This window comes from Prinia subflava, chromosome 5, assembly GCF_021018805.1.
Source record: "Prinia subflava isolate CZ2003 ecotype Zambia chromosome 5, Cam_Psub_1.2, whole genome shotgun sequence".
Taxonomy (NCBI): Eukaryota; Metazoa; Chordata; class Aves; order Passeriformes; family Cisticolidae; genus Prinia; species Prinia subflava.
Window position 1 is genome coordinate 17,413,286 of NC_086251.1, and position 25,520 is coordinate 17,438,805.

General features: G+C 39.2%; 1 protein-coding gene across 1 annotated transcript; it reads left to right on the forward strand.

The window, feature by feature from the left end:
• Positions 1-673: 673 nt before the first annotated feature.
• TOLLIP (toll interacting protein) lies at positions 674-24,750 on the forward strand. The gene is made up of 6 exons (XM_063398206.1): positions 674-847; positions 7,596-7,745; positions 10,503-10,685; positions 11,750-11,902; positions 13,798-13,888; positions 23,388-24,750. Exons 1-6 carry the CDS (start codon positions 815-817, stop codon positions 23,600-23,602), a joined length of 825 nt encoding a protein of 274 aa, XP_063254276.1. The 5' UTR covers positions 674-814; the 3' UTR covers positions 23,603-24,750.
• The last annotated feature ends 770 nt before the right edge of the window (positions 24,751-25,520 follow it).

A 25,520-nucleotide genomic window follows, 5' to 3' on the forward strand; every position in this document is an offset into this window, starting at 1 on the left:
GCAAAAAAAAAAAAAAAAAAAAAAAAAAAAAAAAAAAAAAAAAAAAAAAAAAAGCTGGTGCTATATTTAGAGCGTTCCTAATTGCACTGTTCTATTTCCAGCTGCCGAAATCCACACTAGAATTTTAATTAAGGGCTAAAATTGTGCAGCAGATCCTGACAACAGGAAACAGCCCTAACAACGGGAAACAGTTATGTTATTTAAATAGGCTTTGAAATAATCAGATTTTATCTCCCGAAGCAGCACTCGGATGCATATTAAAGCTGCTTTTGTTCTCCCGGAAAGGGCTACGCTTCATCAGCAAGCTCTGGGAAACCACTGGGGCCAGGCCAGGCAGTGAGTTGTTCCCTTTCCCACACGGCCCCCACGGCTGGCAGAGGGGGCCGGGGAGCGCCCCGCGGCCCCGCCACCCCCGCACAGCCCTCGGAGCGCCCCGGCCGTGCGGGAGCGGCGCCCCCGGTACAAGATGGCGGCCTGAGGCGCAGCGCCCGCCCCGCCGCCGCCGCAGCGCCGCGGCGCCCCCTAGCGGCCACGGCGCCCCCGCAGCGCCGCGCTCCGCTGCGGCGGCCGCAGCGCGGGACAGCGCACGCGCAGGACGGCTCCCCGCCCCTCTCGGTGCGTGCACAGGCGCATGCGCAAGAGGGCGCCGCTGCGCTGCCCGGGGGCGGGGCCGGGAGGTCAGGTGACGCGGGGCTCGCGCTGAGTGACGGGTGGCGGGACCGGGATCGGGGCTAGGAGCGGCATCGGCGGCCTGGCGGGGCCGGAGGAGGCGGAGGAGGAGGAAGGGTCTCGGCCGCGGCCCCGGCGAGGCGCCATGGCGACCACCGTCACCACCCAGCGGGGCCCGGTGAGTGCTGCAGGCGCGGCGCCGCCGCCGGGCCCGCTCGGGGGTATCTCCAGTTAGCGCTCGCCACGCTGGGCGGGCAGGGCCCGGCTTGGAGACCCTGATGGGCCCGCCCGGCCTCTGCCAGCGCCGCTGTGGGAGAGAGGCTCCGTGTCTCTCCCCCTGCCCCAGCTCCGCCGCGCCGGAAGGGAGAGAGGAAAAGCCCTCTCATCCTCTCCAGGCTGCTGGGATGCGGGGGAGGGAAGTCTGCCTTGTCTCCCGCTTCCTCGCCTGCGAAGAGGCTTTGGGAAAGGGGAGGGAGACGTCCCTCCTAACTCTGCGGAGTCCTTGAGACGGGTGTTCTGCCCGTTCTTTGCCCAAAGGCCTTTCCAAGGAGGAAAATGCTTCCACGGAACCGGAATGCTTCCACGGAACCGCTTTCCCTTGGAAGCAGAGCGCAGCTCTGGTCGCGGCTCGGCGGAGCTGCCGCCTGAGAGCTGGAACGGCGCATCCAGCGTGGCTGTGGGCGCGCGTGTCGGACGGGAGCTGAGCCGTCGTAAAAGCAATCTACCAGCCTTGTGGGAAGTGTGCTGACAGTTTACTGGGAGTATGCTACTGCCTGGTTTTGCCCAGGGATAATCGTACCTGGGATACAGGTACCGGGATGTTCTGCATGTGAGGTGTTGCAGCTTTCGACAGATGTACTGTTCCTGCCTTTTCCTCCTGTCTGAAAGAATCTGGTCATTGACAATATGATACTGCTTATGGCGAAATGAGGGGTTTTTAAAAAACAATAAATTTACACTGCTGTATTTTTGTATGTAGAAATAGCTACTTTTTTTTTTAATTTATGCAGCATTGTAGAAAGAACAGTAAGGTGAATTACTGCTAATCTTGAAAAACTGCTGTGCTGTCACTTTTGTCGTGACAGTAATATGATATGGTCGTTAATTTTGTTCCTTAAAGTGCCTTATTTGTTTTATTTGTCATAACTGCCTGGTCTTTCTTGGATGTTACTCTTCTAGATGTCTTGTTCTAGAATTTCCCAGGTACTCCTGTATAATCTGTTTGTTTCCTAAACTTGATTGAAGCCTGTCAAAAGGCATATGATGATTTATCTCATGCAACTTTGGCTTTCTGGGCTTCAAATTTTGGTGGTTTTTTTAATGTGTTGCTAACATTGTTGTACGTGCTTTTCTTCCTTACCCACTTTAGAGATTTGAATGTTTTCAAATGAGTGAATAAATTATGCAGTATTAAGCAGGCAGGCATTCAGAGCTGGGGGTGTTTATATGGTACATTCCAGCCTTTCTTAATTCTCTTCAGAGAGGAAGATAAAATCCTACTAGTTTCTATATACGCAGCTGCATTACAGATGAATAGCCACTAAATGGTGCTAAAGGATTGGGAACCACTTTTTTCTTTACTGCTGGTGTGAGCAGTTCAGTCTTACTGTTTGAGCAAGAAAGAAAATATTCAAGGTTGATTCATGTGGGTAAGAAACTGAACTGGACTCTTGCCAGTCTTATACCTGCATTTTCTAATTTGTGATCCTGCAATTAAAAATTCTTATTGCTGTTTAGTTTTTCAGAATTCATCCATTCTGTTACTGTAAATACTCTGCTAGAATATAGATGGCTATCTCTGGCCATTTTCAGGATGGAAATCAGCATATTTTTCACTTTTGTAATCTTTTATGAACAAACCAGCTTTTTAAATCTAAACTATAGCTGAATATGTAAGGACTGCTAAGCTTGCTTTTACAAGTGAGAGTATTAATTAATTAATAATTAATAATCCAATAAACAGTTTGACTAGGCTTTAGATTAAGACTGAGCCACCAAAACTTTGTGATGCCTTACCTAGCCAGTCATACCCAAAATTACTCTCCATGGTTACTCTCCATGATTATCCACCATGCTGGCAAACACATCAGGTCCTTCAAAATTAGATAAGGTACCAACCTAGGACTGCATAGACTTCTGCTCCTAATTTCCCTAATAATCACTACTCTGATGAGTAGTGACTTTGATGAGGTTTTTTTTTTTTTGAGACTCTTCAAAACTTTTTGTGGGCCCTTGTCAAAAGTCCCTTTCCAGCTTTCTTGTAGGCTCCTTTAGGGACTGGAAGGTGCTCTGGGGTCTCCCCAGAGCTTTCACTTTTCCAGGCAACATGATTTCAACAGAGATGTCATATGGACCCTCATTCTGTCTTTAATTTTTAACTCATGTTTGTATACCATCGTTCCTGCCATACTTTGCAGGTATTTTTACACTTTCCTTTTTTCATGTGAAATCTGCTCCATTCCAGGTTAACAACTGAGATCTTCTTTTTCTTTGTGTTGCATCTCAGAAGAGAACCTGGGTCTGTTTTCTCAATGATTTCCTTGCAGATACCAGAAAGTTACTACAAGGTGCATTCTAGCTTTTGTCTCTTCTAAACAAGCCCTCAGCCTGGCCTCACAAGTGCTCCAGCCCTTTTCACTGGCCTTCTTGGTGGATCTTTGCTGGGCTCCCTGAAGTTCATAATTTTTCATGTACTGCTACCCCAAACCATTGCAGTGTTCCAGGTGCAGTCCAGCAATTGTTTCCTTTTCTCAGCCCACTAGCTGGATTCTTGTTGATCCCATGCAGTTTTCTATTGGGATTCATTGCAGCAAGAGTCCTCTGCTCATCCGTGTTTTGCTTGCTCTCCACCTCTGTAGAGGTACAGGCAGTCCTGCCAGTTGTTCTCCAGTCTGTACTGGTGCCAGGCATTTTTCTGGCCAAAGTACAGGCCTTTGCCCTTGCAAAATTTCATGAGGTTCCTGCCAGTGAATTCTTCCGTCTCACTACCTGGTCCTGTGCTCAAGTATACCAGTCATTTCTCCCAAAATTTAATGTCATCTTCAAAACTGATAAGGATGCCTTTTGTCTTCACTGTTTATTACTCAGGAAAAATATTAGACACATAACCCATGCAGACCTCTGAACAGCTTAGCTTTTAAACTCCAGCGTCATTAACTACTGAACTTCAGCTCCTGAGCTCAGTCCCTTAGTCAGCTTTTCATCCATCCACTAGTTCACCCATTCCAATTGTAATGATCTAGCTTTGATACCTTCTGCACTTTCCTTAGTCATATATTATTGTTTTTGAGAAGGCAGATGGCTCATCAGCTTTTTTTTTCTTTTAAAACCTCAATGAAGGCTGGCTGTTCTTAATCTCTGTTTGGCTTTTTTTCCTTCATGTATCAAGCAATGTTTTCCAGAAGCAATTACTCCATGAATTTCTTAGACTGAAGTGAAGCTGACCTGCCTGTGGTTCCTCAGGTCATCCTTCTTGCCCTTTGGAGTGCTGGGTATGTCTTTCTCCAGTTATACGGGAGTTCCTCTAATCTCCATGACCTTTCAAAGATGTTAAAAAGCAGCCTTGAACAAATATCAGCTCTTTCAGAACCTCTGGATGCTTCCTATCTGGTACCAATTTTTTTTCAGTGTGTAAAGTATGGAATAATAGTTCAAAATTCTGTCATTCACTTTTTCTTTCTTAAAAACAGTAAAACCATTTAAAGAAGAATGGTCAGAATTTTTTGAGTAGTTCGGTGTTTAAAGCTCTTTGATGTTTTGAAGAAGTTTCATGTTAGACTTCCTTGGTAGTTGCTAGTGTGGAAACCTTAATTGTGGTTCCCTGAGTGTGTTGTGTCCGGGCCAATGTTTCTGTAACTCGGGGCATTGATGGCCGTGTTTGGCTCTGTGTCCCTTTCCCTCCCATACACCGGTGCCAGTACTTGCAGAGTCAGCGAGTTGAAGGTTCTGACAACTCACCCCCCATTCTCTTTACCTCCAGCCCTTGTTTCTTCTGGTCAGGCCTTTACACTGACCCACTTTACAGCTCTCTGGCACCATTTCATGTTGCATAAGAAACAGGAAGGTGAGACTGAGACAGCCCCATCCTCAGTTACGTCAGATAGCTGTAGAATATCACACCATGTTCAGTTTGAAGAAGTTGGGATGCAGTTTTTATACCTGCAGCATTCTACTCCAGAGATCTACAAAACTACCTCCTGTGTGGTTGTAGCAGATGGGAGGGGCGATATTATTCTATTTCTAGATAATCCATATTTTTTGAGATGCAGTGGTGTCAGTAAAGTTTATTAGAAAGTGATTATAAGGCAGGCTTATTTTTAATTTGTCTCCTGAATTGTAATCCCATCCCTGTCCTGTTGCTAAATGGAATTAATTTTTTGTTCTGCAGCTAGTGACAGAACATGCTTGAATTTCACATTCTTTTTTCTGAAGTGGCGTAATAGTAAAGGGAAGTGCATTTGTTTCAACATGGTTGTGGAGTAGGATCAGTGACACAACCCTGTCACATTTTTTTTTCTTGCTTTTAAAATAAAAACTGTGGTTGAATTCTGGTTACCTAACTTTGTATTTTTAATTCAGGTTGGGAGGTGGCAATTATGTGCCTGCTTTTAAATGCTTTGAGGAAGATGTAAATTGATCTGTTTTCTTTACAGATGAAAAGATTGCATGGTGCTGATTTGTCTCCATCAATATGGAATGAGTTGATAATTAGTATCATAACATTGTGAGCATTGTATTTCATTCAATAAGCACCTTTCCTAGATATTTTACAGGCTATATCACCAGGGCTTGTGAACCAAATCGTATTCAGAACTGAACATATGAGTGTGTGCATCCTCTGTTCCCCACTCCTTCCTTTTGGAGGGGTTCACCACAGATCTTTTGAGAACTTAGTTAACACTCAATGATTTTAGTTTCTGTGCATGTCACATGTGCAGCTCTAGAATAAGAGTGTGGCCTTGTGTGAGGTAACTGAATAACCTAGAATCAGCTTAGCTGCTGTAAGAAAACTTCAGTCTCCTTTATGGGCTTTTTTTCCCCTTTGGACTTCAGTACAGAGAGTAGTTTGTTTATTTTATTTTGGAGCAGATATTGGCAAACCTTTATATAAAACAAAATTTCAAATGTGAAAGCTATTATTAGACTTCTGTTGTGAATGACTTCAGCTTTCCAATATCCATGTGAAGGTGGAGACAAAAGAGCCTATCCTTTTTTCTGGGAGTTTGACAGAAGAGCTAGCATAATATGGAAATGGGATTTCAGGGCTTCAGCCATCACTTCTGACTGTGGGAAATGTTTATGATGTCTGTTCCTAGAGGTGCTAATAGTACCAGATTTGAAACTTCCTGGAGGACCAGGGCTGGAGGGGGACCTGCTGTGTTGTAAATGCCATTTCCTTGCTAATTCTGGGGCCATTTCAGATCCTGCGTAAATGAATTCTGTTTTATTTTAAAATCATATGTATTCCAGTGAGAAGGCTGTTATAACACCATGTCTCATTGCCAGCCAAATTTAAATAAGCTTTCTTTAATTATTAAGTCCTAGCTTAGTTTTCTCCCTCTCTGCCCCTTTTTTCTTTGCTCTTTTTAGAACTTCATCGGCTTAGGTGTTCAGTTGTGAAGTTTTAAGGTGCTTGTAAGCAAAACTGATTCACTTTTTACATTGCATCCCAGTAGCTCAGCAACAGGCATTCCGTGGTTCCTCCTGAACTTTCCAGATAAACTTCCTTTTTGGCATGTGACACCTACTGTTGCCAGGATCCTGAGGCTCTCAGATAATCATAGAAAATAGTCATACATGTGATTTGGCAAGAGCTGCAATTTCTGTCTCCAAGATGCAATGTTGACATGCACAGGCTGTGTAATCTTGAAAAGCTATGTCCTCAAGGCCTGTTAGCTTCTTAAATTATGTTGTGTAGGCATGCATCTGCCAGATACATGATTGAGAAATCTTGCTTGGGATTGCAGCATGAGAAATTGCATTGTCTTTTGTCTTGATGAGGTAGACAGTTCTGTATTAAATGTGTAATCCACTCTATAAACAGCAGAAATGAATGCAGCTTAATTATAAATTTTCTATGACACCTTTTTTGCCTTTTAAAATTTTATTATAGATCTTTGTTATTTTAAAATGACAGTCTCTCTAAATATATTTGAATTGATAATAATCACTGAGTGTTTAAAACTTATAAACAACCTGAGTTGTTGAATTGACAAGTGATGGGTAGAAACTTTCCCTTTATACTGTAAAGCTAACAGAAAATCCATGGAGAGTGCTGATTCATATTGGCTCATGTGACAGAAGTCCTCTACTACTTTTTGTCTTGGCTCATTCTCATGATAGACCAGATTTTTAATTCCCACGTTGTTGTTTTGAATGTGGTGGAATTCTGTCACCAAGGTTAGTCACAGGCTGGCTGTGTTTAACTCTGGAAAAGCATTAGGACATCTTTATTGTGTTGCAGGATTTGGTCCATAGGAGATCCTGTTTTATGGTCTGTCTTGAAGGTGACTGTGGAAGTGACCTTTCAGATGAAAGCACTGTGCTGTGTCTTGGCACAGGAACGATTGGACACAACGTGTGTGATGAATAAGAGAGAGAACTGGATGCCATCAGATATAATATCTGAATTTGTTGTAAAATGTAGTGGTTCTGACTTTTGTATGGACTACTTAAATGTTTAGTTGCAGAGCAGCTTTGGCTCTCTGTCCTACTTTTTACAGAAGCTTATGTTTGGAAATTATTGTTTCTGAAAACGAGAACATTTGCTACATGAGTTGGCAGTTTTGTCATTTAATTATTTCTTTGTTCATGCTGTCAAAACAAGATTAAATTCTCCTTAATTTGTTACACTTTGATTTATATTCATCTCTTTCCCATTATGAAAGTTAAAAGTCTTCTTTTTTTTCCTCTCTTTCTTTTTTAAGGTATTTGTTGGTGAACTTCCTCAAGATTTTCTTCGCATTACCCCAACCCAGCAGCAACAGCAAATCCAGCTGGATGCTCAGGCAGCTCAGCAGCTACAGTATGGAGGAGCAATGGGCACAGTAGGAAGACTCAGTATTACTGTAGTACAGGTACAAGTTATGCCATCTTTGTACAATCAAGTAATTTTAAATAATTAATGCCATTTTTAAAATTGGTGTTGGAATTTGAGTTACTAAATTACTTTTAAATGGGTAGTAATTCTTAAAGGTTTTGTAGCTTCATTTTTCTGTACATCAGCATTTTGTCCAGTTTCATGTTTCACTGTTGCCTGCAGCGATTTCCTGTAAACCTTACTATTATAGCACATAATCAAATAAACTCATGGGCATTTTTGCAGCGAATAGATTTCTCTGAAAACTTCTATGCAGAGGCTTCCTGTAGTTCCTGTACTTAGTATTGGAAGGTATTAGTAATTTTGAGAATATTATAGGGAATTGCAGTTCCCTTATATGTTGTTCCACATGATTCTCCTCAAAGCTGTTCTCCAGCCGGTTGCCCCGAAGTCTTATTGTCATAGATATTGTTTTTCCTTTGTTGAACTTTGAGATTCCTGTGTATACACTGCTCTTAGCCTGTCAGGGTCCTTCTGAATGGCAGAACACTAGACAAGAGATACTCTTCTCTATCTGTCTAGGAATTTATGCAAGAATGCTATGGAATCTTGGCTGCATATTGAGATTTGGCATTCTAAATAGGAGACTTGCTGTGGTATAGTTAATCTGTAGAAGATGAAAACCTGGTCAAAGTGTATGTACTGTAGTTAAATAAGTATTGATAAAATATATCAAACAACATGCCTTAATTCTGTTACTAATAAACTGATGAAAGATCAGAGAAAGTTTCTGGGGCAGTGTCGGAGTCTAGAACATCCCTCTGGCCACCCTGGAGGATTTGGAGACCAGACAGGGGGGTCTGGGATCGGTACAGAGGGATCAGTTAGACCCACACAGTGTCCCAGGAGGACACTGCCTCTGATCCCTGTCCATGGGAGTGAACACTCACATGCAGGAAGAATCACAAATCCTAAGAATTTGAAATAAGTAGTGGATGGTTTATTATAGAATATAAATATAGAAATTAGGATTCTTAGCATATGGGGCTGAAGAGACAAGATGGAGGAATTGGGGAGTGGCCCCTGTCTTCCTTGTTCTTGTTCTCGTCCCCCATCTTGTGCTGAGCTGGGTTTTAGAGATTGGTTTAGAGTGGAACTGACATGTTAGTATAAGTAATAGGTATTGGTAAAATTTTGTAAATAAAAAATACGTCTCGGACAGTGGTTGGGTCAGGGGTACTGTACATAAGGTGCGGGACCCTCTGATCCGCCCAGTCCGCCGCGTGTCCTGCTCTGCGGAGACACCTTGCAGAGCAGAGAAAGAACTAAGATAAGTTACCCTGCCAGGGAAGTGTTTGGCAGAGCTGAAAAAGGACTGAGATAATGAAGAATAAACAGCCTTGGAAATGTGCACCGGCGGACTCAGTTTGTCATCTCTACCTCTGGTGTGTAACACTTAGGGCAAAGAGAAGACTGAAAATCTTATTACCTCTGGGAACAGCAACCCAGGGGAAACTCCTAGGGAACAGCAACCTTGGGAGACCCTTATTACCTTGGGGCCAGCAACCCCAAGGAGAATCTCAGGGAAACAATAACCTTGAGAGGGCAGTAATTTGCTGGGGTTTTTTTCTTGCAGATATATAGGGATGGTGGTGAGTTTGTCTAAGAACAGCTGATTATCACCTTTCTTGAAGGTTTGATAAACTGTCTAATCCCAAAAATCAAGAGTATAGTGCTTAGTTTGGGTGCCAACTTCCTTACTTTTATTTTTAAGTCCACAGTTTAAACAGTTTTTAAACAGTTTGAGACCTTTCTCACCAGCTCTAATGTATGAATTGATGAACCAGTGTGTTCCTGAAGGAGAAAAGAGCTTTCCAAGGCTGAGGTGCAGCCTTTGTGATAAATATTACACAGTGCATGGCCTCAACTGTTGTGAGGTCTGTAAACGTCCTGTAGGTGGGAGCTGCCCTGGAGCACCATGGTTTGTCACTTGTCTTACTATAAAAAGAACCATGGGCTGCTTCGTACAGGTTAAAGAACCAGCACATCCAAAAAGCTCAACTTCTGCTTGAGCACAGCTGTGCAGCAGTACTCAGTGTTCAGGATTGTCATCAGCTTGTTTTGTTCTAGTCTTCCGATGTTACAGCAACAGTAACAGAGATCAGAAAGAATCTCTTCTGATTCTATACAGCGTCTTTTATATTAGGCCTTAAGTTGTCCACTGAATTAACTACTACGAAATGCCCTTGCTGAAATAAGTGTTTAATCAGTTTGAAACATATGATCTGCTATGACTAGTTTACCTCAACTGAACTGCTTTTGCAGCTTGTTCTTTTGGATTCTGTGATATTCTTGAAGGTACTGGATTTCTGTATTTCATCCTTTAAAAGAACTTAAATGAAAGAGGACGGGCTACCTATGACATTACATTTGTGATTGTATGTTGGAGATCAGATACCCAGGGAAAAATTGAACTTGTTACAATGTCCTTGTAATCATGTATTTAGTGGCTTGGTATGAATTAATTTATTTTAGCTACAGTGAAGATGTGTGTTCTCTACAATAAATAGGTTAAAAAGATGCTTCATTTTCAGGGTCTCCCCGACACTTAATGGTGTTACTGGTTTATGTTTTCACCTGAATGCTGTTTTTCTTTTTTTTTCTTTTTAAACTCATTTCTCTCTGCTACAGAATTTAATTTAATAGTTTTTTTTCAATATTTGGTTCTTACTGTGAACCAATAGTAATTAACTTCTCAACTTAATACACTTCCTGGGTTTCTTTTCTTTCTCAGGCCAAACTGGCAAAGAATTACGGAATGACGCGCATGGATCCGTATTGTCGAATCCGGCTGGGATACGCTGTGTACGAGACTCCAACAGCACACAATGGAGCCAAGAACCCCCGCTGGAACAAAGTTATTCAGTGCACTGTTCCCCCGGGGGTGGACTCCTTTTATCTAGAGATATTTGATGAGGTCAGAACTGCTATGTATTTTTTCTACCCCTCCCTATCTCCAGTTTGGTCTGAGGTTTGGATGAATCCTTGCAAAAAAAGGAATGAGTTAGCACGGACAGTTCCTTAGCCATGCTCTCTGGGACATGACAAAAAATTTTCAGAATTCCAAAATCAGCAATTCACAAGGCTTTGCTCTTCCCCAGGAATATCAGAACTGTTACTTTTCTTTGGTAGCTGATAAAGGGGCATTAGCAGGCTTGCCTGCAAAGGAAGAAAAGCAAAAGATGACTGAGTGCTATTAAAGCTCCTCTTGGCTATCAAAATGCCCTGCAGCTTTGTGTCCATCACTGTCCCTATTAAAAACAGTCTGTTGTACAGCGCTGTTTCACTTGAAAATTCTTTGGTGCTATTCTAACCTAGGAAGAGCTTGGAAACTTTCCCAACCTTAGAATTCGTGAGAAGAAAACTGTTAAATACAGACTGTATAGTCACTAGGATTTATTAGCAGAAACTTAAAATCTACAGCTGAGGCTTAAGTCATGGTTTACCTTTTTTTTGCTACCTCTCTCGCTGGGTGTAGTAAAGCATGACAGTGCAGCAGCTGTGTGGTCATGACACAGACAAGGCTTTTGGCTGCTGCTTTGAGGGCTTAGCTGATTGGTTCAAGTGTCTGTTTAATTGCTGCAACAGGGAAGCAGGTCAGTACTTCTATCTGCTGGAGTTCACAGCCTATCATAGTAAACAGAAGCTGTTTATGTTCATGTAATGGCCTCTGATGTGGTATCATGAGATTCACACAGCCTATGATGGTGTTAGGATGCTGTATTTCTAGAGTGTTCTGCTTCAGGTTTTTAATTTCTTGCTATTAAATATCTGCAGTCAATCTATAATCCCACTTAAAGTGTCCTTCATCCTTGTTGGAAAGGAGATGGCCAAAATATTTATTGGCACTTCAGTAGTTTCAAAGGGAATAAAGTAACAAAGTTAATAGCATAAAACTGAAGTGTTAATCAAGGATAATTTTAAATTTGGAGGTTCTTTCAGGACAATTAATTTGGTAATATTTTTCAAATTATATTTCAGAGAGCCTTTTCAATGGATGACCGCATTGCTTGGACACACATTACAATTCCTGAGTCTCTGAAACAAGGAAATGTGGAGGATGAATGGTATAGCTTGAGTGGAAGGCAAGGTGATGACAAGGAAGGAATGATTAATCTGGTTATGTCATACACGGTAAGCCAAGTTTGGGGTGGGAAGGGAGAGAAGCTTCTTAAGTAGTGGGAGGGAGATATTTTAGACTGAAGTAGATCTGTTGTACCATACTGGGTGTTTGTGTGCGTTGGTATTTAAAATAATTATACCTAACTCTGGGACTAGCAGTCAAAAATACTTGTAAAGACAATAAATACTTTGGGATGAGGTGGCAAATGGATATTTATCTTGTTTTGCAATTATCAAAATTCAGCTTATTTCTGTTGTGGAGGAGTACCCTGAGAGCAGTGGTGTGCAGCTGCAGTGAGAGCTGCAGGTCGTGCCCTGGCTGGGGAACATGGTGGGAGCCCCAGGAAAGGGACCGTGCCCTGGTGCTGGCCCTTTGCACCACAGAGGGCACAGGGACCTGTGGCACAGGCCAGGGGACACTGGGACACAGCAGGAGCTGGTGAGTCAGCAGGAACACCCCAGGCTGTCTGGGTGCACAGACTGTGAGGGTGTAAAAGCCCAGGGACTCCTTTGTTGAGAGTCCCTCCCTAGAGGCACCAGCTCGAGCTGTTTGTGTGTTACTGCCCCATGATTAAATTGCTTTAAAGATCCACATGTCTGAGACACTGCCATGGGAAAGCCAGGGCTGAGCTGCTAAGGAAACCCTGTCTGAGTGTGTGTGGGGTGGGCAGGGGGCCAGGAGGGGAACCCGTGGAGTGTCTGGAGTCACCCACAGTAAAGGGGCCTTGGTCTCAGCAGTTACAGCTTGGAGGGTGGGAGTGTGACTGCCAGAGTGGCTCCTGGATGGGCAGACAGAAAAGTTTCCTTAACACTGTGCTACTAAGTATAAAAAAAATTGCCTCAGCTAAATGGTCCATTGCCATTCCTAATTTAATAATAATAATTTTTAAAAAGCTTTGTGGAATCTAAGAATAACTTTCTCCCCCTAAATCTTACAAATTCATGTCAGTTTAAAAGCAGAATAATGGAAACACTTCTCTGTCTTAGGTGTTTCTTGGGTAGTTTGAATGCTCTTTCACATGATATTATTTTTCACTTTTGTTCATTTGCCCTACGGGTCATGAACTTACACAGGTTTGTTTAGCAGCTCCTGGAACCTTCTCATCTGTCACCTTTGTTTCAAGTAGCTCTTGGATAACGTGTAGCACTTGCAGCCCTGAATGCTTCCTACTGCACTTGAGTATCATCAGGAATTCCAAGGTGCTGTTGAGTGCACAGCTGGGAAGAGATATTCCCTGCTGTTTGAAATTCACATTCTGCCCCAGACCTGAACAGTTGTTTCATTACCCTAGGGAGAAAAGGGTTTATAATTAACCTTGAAAACTGTCTCCATGTGAATGTACTGTTCATAATATTCAATATTTTCAAGGATCAAACTGAACTGAAATATAACTGAAGTTATTTTGGTGGTAAAAGGGAATGGAGTTAATTTGATATTTTGTTTAAAGCAGTGTTTTACTTCAAAAATAATTGATTTAAACAAAAAATTGCTTCAAGGAGCAGTGTACTGCTTTTAAAAATAAAAAATAAGAATAAAAATCAGATGTTGTTAATATTTAATTTATGATGAGTAGGTTGTACATTCATATCACAAGATTGAAGCATGAAAGCTGACTAAACCTTTATTTTAAAATAATGCATTTTGATAACAACATTTCATCACTCTTGTGAAAGGTGAGTTTGACATGATGTGTTTTATTGATTCACAGGCAGATTAATTGCCCTTTGAAAAATGGTAGTTCAGTTAGTTTGCCAGAGATTTTGCTTAATATAGATTAGCACTCAGCATAGTTATATTCTACTATTGAACATGGATTTGCAATGTGTTGTTTTGTTTGAAACATTTTTAATTGGTGGCATTTTTTGCTATTTCCTGAGTTGTTCTAATCTGTGCTTTTTCTGTCAAGTCTTTGCCAGCTGCCATGATGATGCAGCCCCAACCAGTGGTCCTGATGCCCACTGTATATCAGCAAGGAGTTGGATATGTGCCTATAGCAGGTATGTTTTCTCTCCTTGAAGACTATGAACCTTCCAGATGAAGAGTGTTGCAGAAATGAATACCAAATTACTTCTGTTTTTTCAAAGTGTAAAGGAAGCTATAAACCATTTTTCCTTAACTGCTTATCCCCTGATATATTTTTATGAGAAGAGGAAACAAGTATAGGTCTGCCTTCAGTCTTGTACCTTGTTTAGTAGAGCTGCATGAGTTTGCTTCAATGGATTAAAATGTCTATCAAGTTGTGAAGGCTTCTGTTTTTGAGTATTTATTTTATACTTCAATCAGGTCACTGGATAGCTATCTAGCAGGCTGCACTCTCAGGTTGTCCTTACTTAAGTGGTGGCAAGCCACGTCTGAAGCTGTTTGCACTTGAGAAAGTGCCCCAAGTGAATTGTGCTGTGGGAACTGCAGCTCCTGTAGCCAACAATGGATTAATGTTTCTGTGGTCTTTGAAGATGCTTTGTTGGAAGGAAACTTGTACACAGCGTGTGAAGTATTCATAGCTCCGTGAATGAAAAATGTTAGGGAGATCTGAGATAGCTCTTTTTGATGTATTTACATAACTACAGCAAGTATCATCAGTGCTTTTGGTTGGTTGAAAGAGAGTTTTGGATTTGTAGAGAAAGATGTGTTAAGTTTTGTAATTTTTCTGTCAAAGATGAAAGGTTTAAAGTATGTAAATAAGTCTGAATTTGTCCTGCTTAAGGAACTGATAAGTTCCGTTGAGTTTGTGTTTCACTTACAGCTCTTAAAACCCCCAGTTTATTCTATGGCTATCTATTCAGTAGTATGTGTCGTTTTCAGGGAAAGTAAGAGAGAAATTCTCATATTTTCAACTTCTTTGCATGCAGATTTATCAATGAATGATAGCGTGTGTGTGGGACATAATTGAAGTGCTAAGGGATGACGCAACAGATACATGTATTTTATTTTTCTTTCTAAGACTAGGAGATGATTGAATTTAAAATTGCTAGGAGATGATTGAATTTAAAATTCCATTCACTGTAAAAACAAACCTCATCAACAGAAGACTGGATATGTAAGTTAGGAATCAGACCTTCTGTTTCATTTTTACAGAGTTAAGTTAGAGCAATATACAGAGAAGTTGAGCTGCATGCTTTATTCCCTGATGAAAACATGCAGTTTGCTTCATCTTAAGTGGTTTTTTAATCTCTGTAGCTTAATTGTCAGATTTTAAGTCTTGGCAGTGAAGTGCTTTGAAGCGGAGTGTACGTTCTGAAGGGTGGTTCTGTTGTGGTAAACCAGGCCTTCTGTAGTGAACTTCAAAGAGTCATCTGGTTTATAGGGTAAAGATCTGATAGAAAGTGCTAGCAAATTTCTTGAATAGATCAAAATGAGAATATTCTTATTACAAAATTTCTGTGCCAGAGTATGAACAGAAGAAATGAAGCAGAGACTAGTTTCTTGTATAATTGAAACTAGACACAGGACTGAACAGACAAAACTGATAGAATACCTTCAAACTTGCTGTTCAAGTACTGGACCTTCAAATCATGATGTTCTGTGAATTATTTATCTTGAGAATATTTGCTATTTGAACAAGTGAAGAAATACCTAATAATTTGCCAGTGATAGTAATGTGTGACATTTTAGCAGTTAAGAATTTGAGGTCTATATGGTGGATCACTGCCCTTCTACTAAGATCCAGCATGTTTGTTTTAATTGCTACTATAATACTATTCTAGTATTTAGAATTCTTCCTGTGACTTCATCTGTGACTTGTAATTTTAAAGCATTCCAAAGTTCTACCCTGGATTTGAACTCTTCTTTTGTTCTGGGAAAGCTTGAGTGTACTTCCTTGACTTCATAAATGCCAAACTTTTTACAAGCCACCTTTGACCTACATTTGGTATTTTTTACTCTTTTTAAATATTACTGTGCTTTGTGTTTACTGTTCTAGAATTTCTGTGGACATCATCAAAATTTCCCAAAGCACTGTGAGTTCTAAAGCTTTGACTTACTAATCAATGACCCACTCATAATAATTAGATCGATGTTCAGGTTTGGAGTTGGAAAGTGACTTGGCTGCAGAATACTTTTGCTGTTTCATACATTTAATGGCTTAATAAAAGTAATTTCAAATTATAAAAGGAAGCAATAGTGCATCTTAGAAGACATCTTGGAGTTTTTTGAAATACTTTCTGTATACTGTATTCTGTATATTCCTGAATTCTGTAAACTCTTTCAGAAAGGTGCATGCAAGATGCTGGCCGTCCTTGCACAACTGAACTGTTTGTGTCTTCTGGGCCCACTCTGTTTGCACATTTCCTTTGTTACACTGTGCAGTGTTTGCTCTCTTTCTTTTGAGACTGCATCAGGAAGCAGTCATACATCAGTATGCTCACGTTTTGCATATTTTTAGTACAGGTTTTTTTACCTGTGCAGCTAAATTAATGTAGTCACTAAAAAAGTTCTGCTTTTCCTTCTGAAGAGTGGAAGAGCATCACGGAATAGTTTATTACATTTGAAATGAAGGGGATTCTGCTGAAGAAGACTGTCAGAATCAAAGCCTTATCTGTGATGGAAATCAAGTGGATGGACTAAAAGGCTTATCCAGACAGTTTTAACAGTTACCTGTTAACTGTCTAAAATAACAGTGCTTTAAAGAGCAATGGTTAAGTCAAATTTAGGTGTGTCACAAAGGCCAAGCTGTTCTTCTGTAAAAGAAAACTTCTCTTCAAAACTAACTTTCTAATTAACTAGCCTTCTAATTAATGCTGAAGTAGGTAATTACTCTCACACTGTGTTTTACAAGCTGAGGTAGACAGTAGAAACAAGCAAGTAGTCACTGTGGTAAGCAGATGAACACAAGGAATGCTCATTTCCTCACATTTGGTGGTAGATGGAGCTGTGTTAAGAACAGAAGTGGCCATAGTACGTTCTTGCACCGTGGTAATTAATTGCAAATTTTTTAAAATTGAAAACCTCGGACAGCAGCGCTGGCTGTTGCTTGCAAGCTGTAACTGTCGTAGTTGATGTATCTATGGACTGGGTATGGAAAAATCAGAACTTGTGACCCCTGTTGTTGTTGTTAGAGAAGTTGAGTTTATCTACCACCTCTTCATGTTTCTTTTACTAAAGATCACTTAATTTAAACTGTAGAATATTTTGATCTATTGGTGCTTGCAGTATCTTCTTGTAGTGAACAGTACCAGAGACAGTGAGCTAAAAAATGTTTGTTCAATAAGCAAGCTGTATTTCTTATAAGCTAAATATTCATGGGATAAATAGGGTAAACTTGCTTTTACTTTTTTTATAGGCTCCCATGTTAAAAGTATGTTAAAAACCTGTGTGTTTCTGGGTCCTTTCTGAGTTAAGAGTATCACTTGTCACTGAGGCAAGGTTGTGTGTGTATGTACATTGTTCCTTTAGGTGTCCTTTTTGATAACCATGGGTTAGGTTGTGATGTTACTGGTATTTGTTCACAAAAACATGGATGTATGTTGTCCTTTGTGGTCTGTAAAATATAATCCTTGCTCCAAACACCTGGTGGCTTACTTATTTTGTCAACATTTCCCCTGATTGTTACTTCTGCATAAACAACATATTTAGGAAACTTGTTCTGGGCACTGAAGCAAGTTAGTTGAGAGACTGGATTCTAGCATCATTTATTTTTTTAGTATTAGATAGTTTAGGTTTTGCCCACTGCCTCATTTTATCCAACTTTCGGAAGGTAAATAATTAATATCCTTTTGAAAATAGATTAATATTTCTTTCCCATGTCTTATTCCTTTCCCCTTGTCCCTTCATTTTCACCTGTCTTTAGGGCTTGAGTACTTTGCTCTGGGTAAGTTTCCAAGCTCTTTTCGCACTCCCATCCTCATTGACTGAAGAGTCTTTGCATGAACTCACCTAAACAGCTTTATTTGTTACAGCAGACTGTATAACAAGGTATTGCCACTGGTTGTCACAGTAGAACAATTTAATGCATCTTCTGCAAATGATTAAAGCCTCTCTAACCTGTTGGAAAGTCTTTATGGCATCTGCTCAGCTTCGAGCTATAAAGGTTAAACTGATGCTAATAATGGTGTTGATGGATATAATGTGATTTACGATATTCTTCTGAAGCTGTTTATTATACTAGGTGACAGTACTGGTTTTCTAGAAGACAAACATAATACTTGCAGTTGCTTGACTACTGCAAGATTAGTGGAGAAGCAGGTAATGGCACAACTTTTGGTAAACAGAAAGCAAAACACTGAGTTCTGCAATGACACTGAGAAGGCAACCTGCTTATTGCCTTAGTCTTAATTTCCTTAATTAATCTTCAAATATGATTGCTTTTTAAAAAGTGATGCTTTTTTCATCAGTGCATATTTTTCATGCACTCCTGTTTTAGATCCATGTCAAGTTAAGTACCTGACTAGAATTCTAAAGGCAAATCTTGTTACAGAAAATCAGTTTCCCTCCATTTTAGACTTCCTTTACTGTGACAGTTTTGATTTTGAATTGTGTAAAGATGTTGTGACACCGCTGTCTTTGATAAAAGCATTCAATCAAAAGATGCTTTGGCAAAATCATCTTCAATCAAATACATTCAGAAAATTTTAGAATGACCTCTTGTGAGATATGATGTCATTTCTTGAGGACATGAATTTCAGAAAGATGCTGTAGATAAAATTGTGGTTGTCACAAAATACTTGGTTTATTCAGAACAGTGGAATTTTAGCATTTTTCTGTTGTTTCATACACTTAATTTTTCTAATAGTTTGCAAAGAAGGAACATTGAAATAAATGAGATGTCATGAAAATATGAGATGCATATTTTAGTAGTGAGTTTTTTTGTGGAGCAAATATCGTTAAGACCTTTTAACTTTTTCTTTTTTTTTCTTTTTTTTTTCTTTTTTTTTTTTTTTTTTTTTTTTTTTTTTAGAAAAGGGTTACCAGTTACTTCATTTAAATGAAAGAATTCATGCTGAGAAGGTTCCTGAGTTTACTCTGAAAGAGTCTATTCATGGGACAGAATGATAATGAGTTAAGAAATTAAACACAGGACACTTGATAGAGAAAATAGAATTACAAGTGTGTAATACCTTGTATGCAGTTGGAAAAAAGTTTACCTTGTTAATTCTGCTTTGATGCTTTCATTGCTGCTTACAGCAATTGACTTGCAATTGTTTCATGTTTTGGAATGTCACTGCTTATGCCAGCATGTTTGCCATTGCCATTTCACTGATATGGAAAACAGTGCTCCATTCTTCTGATTTATAACACATACCTAATATTTGACAGTAACACAGGAGTCCACTATTCCACTGATAGTGGATTCTTGCACTGTGTAGTTCCAGTTCCCACCTCTCAGTGATACGAGGCTTTTTAACTTAAAGCAGCTTTTTACTGAACATTGAAAATCTGGAAGCTTATTATAACTTTCTCTAATGACTGCATATATGTGTCTGTTTGCTAATTTTCAGTGCACTGTTCTTCAAGTTTATGCTTAAGTCTTACTATTTTGTAAATCAGAAATTATAGATGCTTTTAGCCTGAGTGCGGAAAACCCCAAAGTACTCTTAAACTGGTATTTGTATAGCTTGGATATTGAGTTTCATGAAAAGTAAGCATTTATCGTGAAGGTATTTATTAAAAATTCATTTGTGTGCAATCTAGTTGTAGTCAGCACAAGCTAAAACAATAAGAGCTAAGAAAATGGGTTTTGAAAATCCTTGGTGAGAAACAATACGGTCAAGAAATTTCTTGTGTCTTAAATTGATTATTTATATTGGAAATGCTTTTTGAGTACTGCCTGTCCAGATGTCTGGCTTCATAATTATTTATTTTTGATGAAGGCAGTAAGGAAAACTGTGTTCTAATCTTGATTCTATTTTGGCACTGATAAGACACTGAAACAGTTTTGGTCAGCTGTAGGATGCTGTGGTACTTGAGAAAAGAGCCTCATGTTTAATTTGGATTAATACTTTAAACTGACCTCCTATATGCACAGTTCATACACTGTTTAGGCTGATTGTTGGATAATCTTAGGGTGTTGATGACTTAGTAAAAAATATTGGGAAGTTTATGTTAGAAGCAAAGCATAACTTCTGCTTGCTCGATTCTTTCAGGTACTTGGCAACTTTATTTTTTTGAGGCCACTCGTTTTCTAATGCCTCTTTTAAATACCTTCTAATGCCTCTTCTAAATGCCTACATTGCTTATAGGCAGTGTGAGGAATGAGTTGAGGTTTGTTGAAGCTCTGGAAGAGGCACTGCAAAATTCTGCTGGGTAATTGGGTGAAGTATATTTGCAGTGTTGGTGAGAACTGCACAGTGGTTTGCCTCCAGGGTGTCAGTGATGGGCAGAGTGTTCAAACACAAAGTGCCAGACAGAATTACAGGCACCATGGTCCAAAGGCCATAAAAAGCTGTGGAACCAAGGTTTAGGGTGGTGCAGAAAAGGGGACAGATACCTGTGGCAGAGGTGTGATGCAGATGGCTGGGCAGAAATACAGTTCCAGTGTGCAGGTAACAAATTTATGAGATTATGAATCAGTGTGAACCTTTTTGAGTAGATGCAGCCTATGTGTTAAAGTTCCTAGGTTCCTTTTTTTTTTTTTTTTTTCTTCTAATAAAACTTAAGATGATTGAAAGGAGAATTTCAGAAATCAAAATTGGAGAACGTAGATAAATAGGGAGGTGTTTACAAATCAGTAATGAATCCCTTCAGACTGGACAGGAGTCTAAGTTGAGGAAAGAAATAGAAAAGAGATATCAGGTGAAATCCTGGGTGCTGTGCTTGCAGTCAAACTATATTCACTTTGAGTACCTGGTCAGCCAGAGTTGATGTTTTGTTCATCCAACCTTGAATGTGAGTTATAATACAGCATTTTTATGCTGACAGAAAAAACAAGTCACTGGGATGCTAAAACATTTGTACAGGTTCAAGTGAGTATAGACATTTCTGACTAAATTGTTAGAGTGAAGAAAATATTGAGGAGACAAGGTAAGTATTGAAACTGCTGTTTGCTTCTTTTTTAGATGTTAGGTCTGAGTAGAAGTAGTAAAATATAATTGCAATATTTTCAATCACATAAGTACTTAAATTATTATGTTAAGAGAGATGAGGCTGCAAAGAGGCACTCTTGAAAGTTGCACATATGCTTTGTTGTTATGAGTTTTGAACAGTTAGAATTCAGTAGGAAGAGAGGCAGCTTCTGATCTACTCCTGAGTAATACATGAAAGCAGGTTCTCCAACAGAGATCTTATTTTGAAGACGTATAATGGTGATGATCCGTCCTTTGTTTTTCTCACAGAGAGGTAATTAAGTACATAGATAGAAAGCAAACAGGCAAACTAAAAACTGTATAGAAGAAGTTAGATGTTCAAAGAAAATGTGTGCCAAATTAAAAAAAAAAACAACACTCAGAGAATCGTAAGAAGTGTGAAGTAAAGCAGCAAAGTATGTTTCTGACAAAAACTGGCAGATCTCCCATATATGGGGATGTGAAAGTGTTAAATGATATGTTGAATCTAAAGTGGTTATGAGGTTGAATAACAAGGCTTTTGAAGATCAAATGTGTAAGAGAAGCAGAAATTATTTATTTTAAGGAAGCAGAGAACCTAGAATCATGTATGTAATTAAATAAAGATATAAGTATCTAAGGTAGTTCAGGAAAACCTTGGAATGTGAGACCATAACAGGTGAAGGAAATCTTGCTTTCAGAGGACTGGAGGATAGCAAATTGAAGTTTCTATTAAAAACATTTTTGAAGTAGCCATTTTCTCTATTGTACAGAATGAATAAAACCCAGGATAACTAGAATGAATTGCTTTAAACCAAACAGGTAATTAGGTAAACTCTAGGAGGAAGTGACAAGGTTGTGTAGGAAAAGGCTCTATGTTAAAATTCATAAATATTTGAGTACATAAAGAACAGTGTGGTCTGTGTATATCACCTTCTCAGCTGCATTTGGAAAATGACATTTCCTAAGCATTCTTTCTATCATATGATATTCATATGATACAATCAAGGTAGTCTTGTGGTTTAATATCTATTTTTATAAGCTAATGAACAAATGAAAATGAGTGATTATACATCTAATGAAAGGAGTTGAATCTGATGCACCTCCTCTGGTGAGGTGCATCAGATTTCTTAAAAAAGTAAGTGAGGGGACTAAGACAATTTGTCAAAAACTCTTAGCAGTTTTCTAAGCCTCTCTTACTGCCACAGGTTGCAGAAGGATCTCATTGTAATAAAAGGGAAATAAAACTAATATATTAAGTCCGGTGTTAAAGTATGTGTAAAGAATAATCTTAAGTAATACTTCGTGACAATTTCCCAATTTGATCATTAGTGTACATGAAGGTCTTTGAATTATTGTAGACTACTCTATAAAAATATCAGGTGAATAGTCTTTGAAACAGTGCATAAAATGCTTTAAAGCAAATAGAGAACTGATACTAGAACTTGTTTCTGTCTAGCTGCAGGTCGTTCTCCTTGCCCTGCCTTAGAAATTCTACAGGATAACTGCAGGAGCTAACACATAAAGGAGTTGGGACTAAGATAATCAATGATCTGAAACTACGTAGAGAAGAAGTGAAATACACAATTTTCAGAAGTGATAACAAAAGACTGTAGATACATACAGTTATCTGTTTTTGGTTTTATACTGAACAAAAGTAATGTTTTCAGCAGTGCATCTGTTCTTAATGATAAAAGTTATTACATGATGAAAAAGGGATTTTGTCTAGTAATTTCTTTTAACAGGAATAGGAAAACTCATTTTCAAAAACTCTATAAACTGCCAGTACTTTATTTTACATGGATATACAGCAAGTTAATGAAAAATGACAGGTGCAATGAATTTTGTCCTTTGGAAGACAGATAAGCAAAGCAGTGTGTGTCCCTAGAGGTGTTGCTCTTTTGCCACGTAGTGACTTTGCAGACTGGATGGAACTTTAGCCAGGAAAAACATCTGCTAGAAATTGCTTATTTGTGTGGTCCAGCTTCCTAGTGGACCAAAGTACTTTGCTTTCCTTTGAATATGCTGAGACTGCATTCATTGTCTTTATTCTAAATATCAGCTATGTAAATTGCTTATGTAAAACCATTTTTTCATCACAGCATATACACTGGGAATTAAAATATGAGGTGGGGAAAACCAACCACACCTTTCTGTGATGTGCTTAGTGTATGGTTAGTGAATTATGTGTGAACCTGTTTAAGGCAAGTTGTACCTAACTTTGACTGGTACCTGTTGCCATATTGTAGTTTATAACTTCTGGAATATAACCTTGGAGAGAGAACCTGTTCCAGAAAGATATTTTCCAGTTGCAACAGTGTAGGTATAATCTCTGCAATCTTCTTTGTCCTCTGGAGTGAGTGCATGTTAAATAAATGCTGAAGTTGGTTGGTTGGGGCAAGTCGTGAGCTGCTTTCGTCTGCAGAATCACTGGGGTTTTTTGTGGGTTTGGTTGGTTGGTTGTTTCCCCCCCCGCCCCATTAATGTTTTGTGCTTTTTCTCATCTGTTCTTAACCCGTAGGGATGCCTGCAGTCTGTAATCCAGGCATGGTACCAGTGGCAATACCACCTCCTGCGGTCAACCCTCAGCACCTGTGTAATGAAGAGGACCTGAAATCTATCCAGGACATGTTTCCCAACATGGACAGGGAAGTAATCCGCTCAGTGCTAGAAGCTCAGAGGGGGAACAAGGATGCAGCTATCAACTCCTTACTTCAGATGGCTGAAGAGTCATAGATGCCCATTTCCTGCGTAGTCCCCGTCCTCGATGCCACTTACTTTTACTTGCCAAGCCAGGGATTTAGCTAGAGGAAGAATCTCCCAACAGCTTTCTTTTAGTGCATTGTGTGTGACAGATTATACCCCTTTTCTCCTTGGACAGTTGGATCTTTTTCTCTTTCTTTCTCAGTCTGTACATACTCAGTTTAGCTTATGTCCTACAATAGAGCAGTGAAGCATCTTTACTATCATCTGTGCCCTGTGTGGCTATATTCTGATGGGATGGGGAATAATGCTGCTTTGTTTCTTTCTCTCCCCCTTTTCATAAACTTACAAAGTAACTCTATGCAGTACAAGATTTACTAGTGTTTGTTAGATTGGAAAAAAAAAGTCTTTCTATGGAAGGTTTGCTGTTTAAACACAACTGATTCGTTAAAAGTATTTAGCTTTCAGCAAGCAGCATATTTTTGCCAGAATTTAAAGGAGAGACCCTTTCGAATTCTGTGGTGTTTAGTTATTACTGTGATATATTCACACATTTTAGATGGAGTATTTTTATTTAATAAGCTAAATTTCTAGGTTGTGCTCTTGGTATTTGTAATGGGCATCTTCTATTCAGTCTAGTCATTGGACACCAAAGCAATATATTTTCTGGTGTGCATTTTGGGCTTTGTCCTCCCACACAGTATTGTTATGTATCTGTAAAATCTTTGGAGCTAATTTTTAACTCATACAGTATGTATTGCTGTAGCAGAGAACAGGACTAAGCCCTAGTGTACTCCCACAGGTAATTGCACTCTAACTACTACTTCTGCATTCCCGTGGCTATTTCAAAGGATAAGTGCAGAAGGAAAGATACTTACACCTGGAAGATGATTGAAGCCGTATAGAATTATTTAAGATGTTGTATTACATTAAAAAAGCAGGTATCTATGATCTGGTTATAAGGCTTCTTTCTTTATTCCTATGTTTCAGCAAAGTTATTGCTTTACATTAGTGGGAAAATGATTGTATTTTTCCTGTAATTAGAAATTAGCACGAAAAGTAGCTTCAGGGTCTTAGAATGGCATTATGAATTGCTCAGTGACTTGTTAGACCAGCTGACTGCTGTAGTCAGTTTATTATTATTTGATACAGATGGAAATAAAATTCTTTGTGAGAAACAATTTAACATATCTGAGTTACAGTCTGATCCTCAGAGGAGGTGTTTGTATTTATTGTTAGTGTAATTTTTTCAAATAAGAGTTGATTTTGGAGCTGCAGAATCATATAGTTATGCACCAGTTACACCTGTTGGACAAATTTCTGCAGTGTCTGTTTTTGTAAAGTAATGCACTTTAATTAGTATGCACCAATTTATTTTTCCAGTGATGTGCAATGTTGCTGTTTTGTCTCTTTAATATTTGATTTCAAATACTTTCTACAATAGCCATAGACCTTTATATTTTCAAGAGTTGAAATGAATGTACACTTGAAATCTAGGCTCAAGTGATTCATGAGAACATTAAAGCCAGGTTTGGAATAGGGAATGACGACCCATGTTTTCTTCTTCCCCATACTTTATTTCATGTCCTATTAAAATATTTTCTTTATTATCTGATGGAAAGCTGATTTTATTCCCCCCCCGCAACCTACACTCAAGTAGCCTTTAGGTATCACTGGCAGTAGAGCATGAATATTTATTTTTTTAATCATCAAAAATAATACTGAAACTTTTAAAATACAGCACCAAAAATCATCCCAGTTTGTGTCTTTTCATAATACACAGTTTTAAGTTTTGTTATGAATCCCTTAACATCCTAAATTTCCCATTGAAAGCATAAGTGTCTTTAAACATCCTCCAATTGGGTTTTGAATAATGAAATTCAAGGCTATAGTTCAGTGTGCTGTAATTGTAGAACTGTCACACTTTTGTTTTCTAAAATTAAATGACTAT

Bases quoted from the DNA above. Each gene is read 5' to 3' on its own strand.
- TOLLIP (XM_063398206.1), top strand. From the start codon at position 815: ATGGCGACCACCGTCACCACCCAGCGGGGCCCG. The intron at 848-7,595 runs GTGAGTGCTGCA...TTCTTTTTTAAG, and splicing joins TCACCACCCAGCGGGGCCCG to GTATTTGTTGGTGAACTTCC. The intron at 10,686-11,749 runs GTCAGAACTGCT...ATTATATTTCAG, and splicing joins ATCTAGAGATATTTGATGAG to AGAGCCTTTTCAATGGATGA.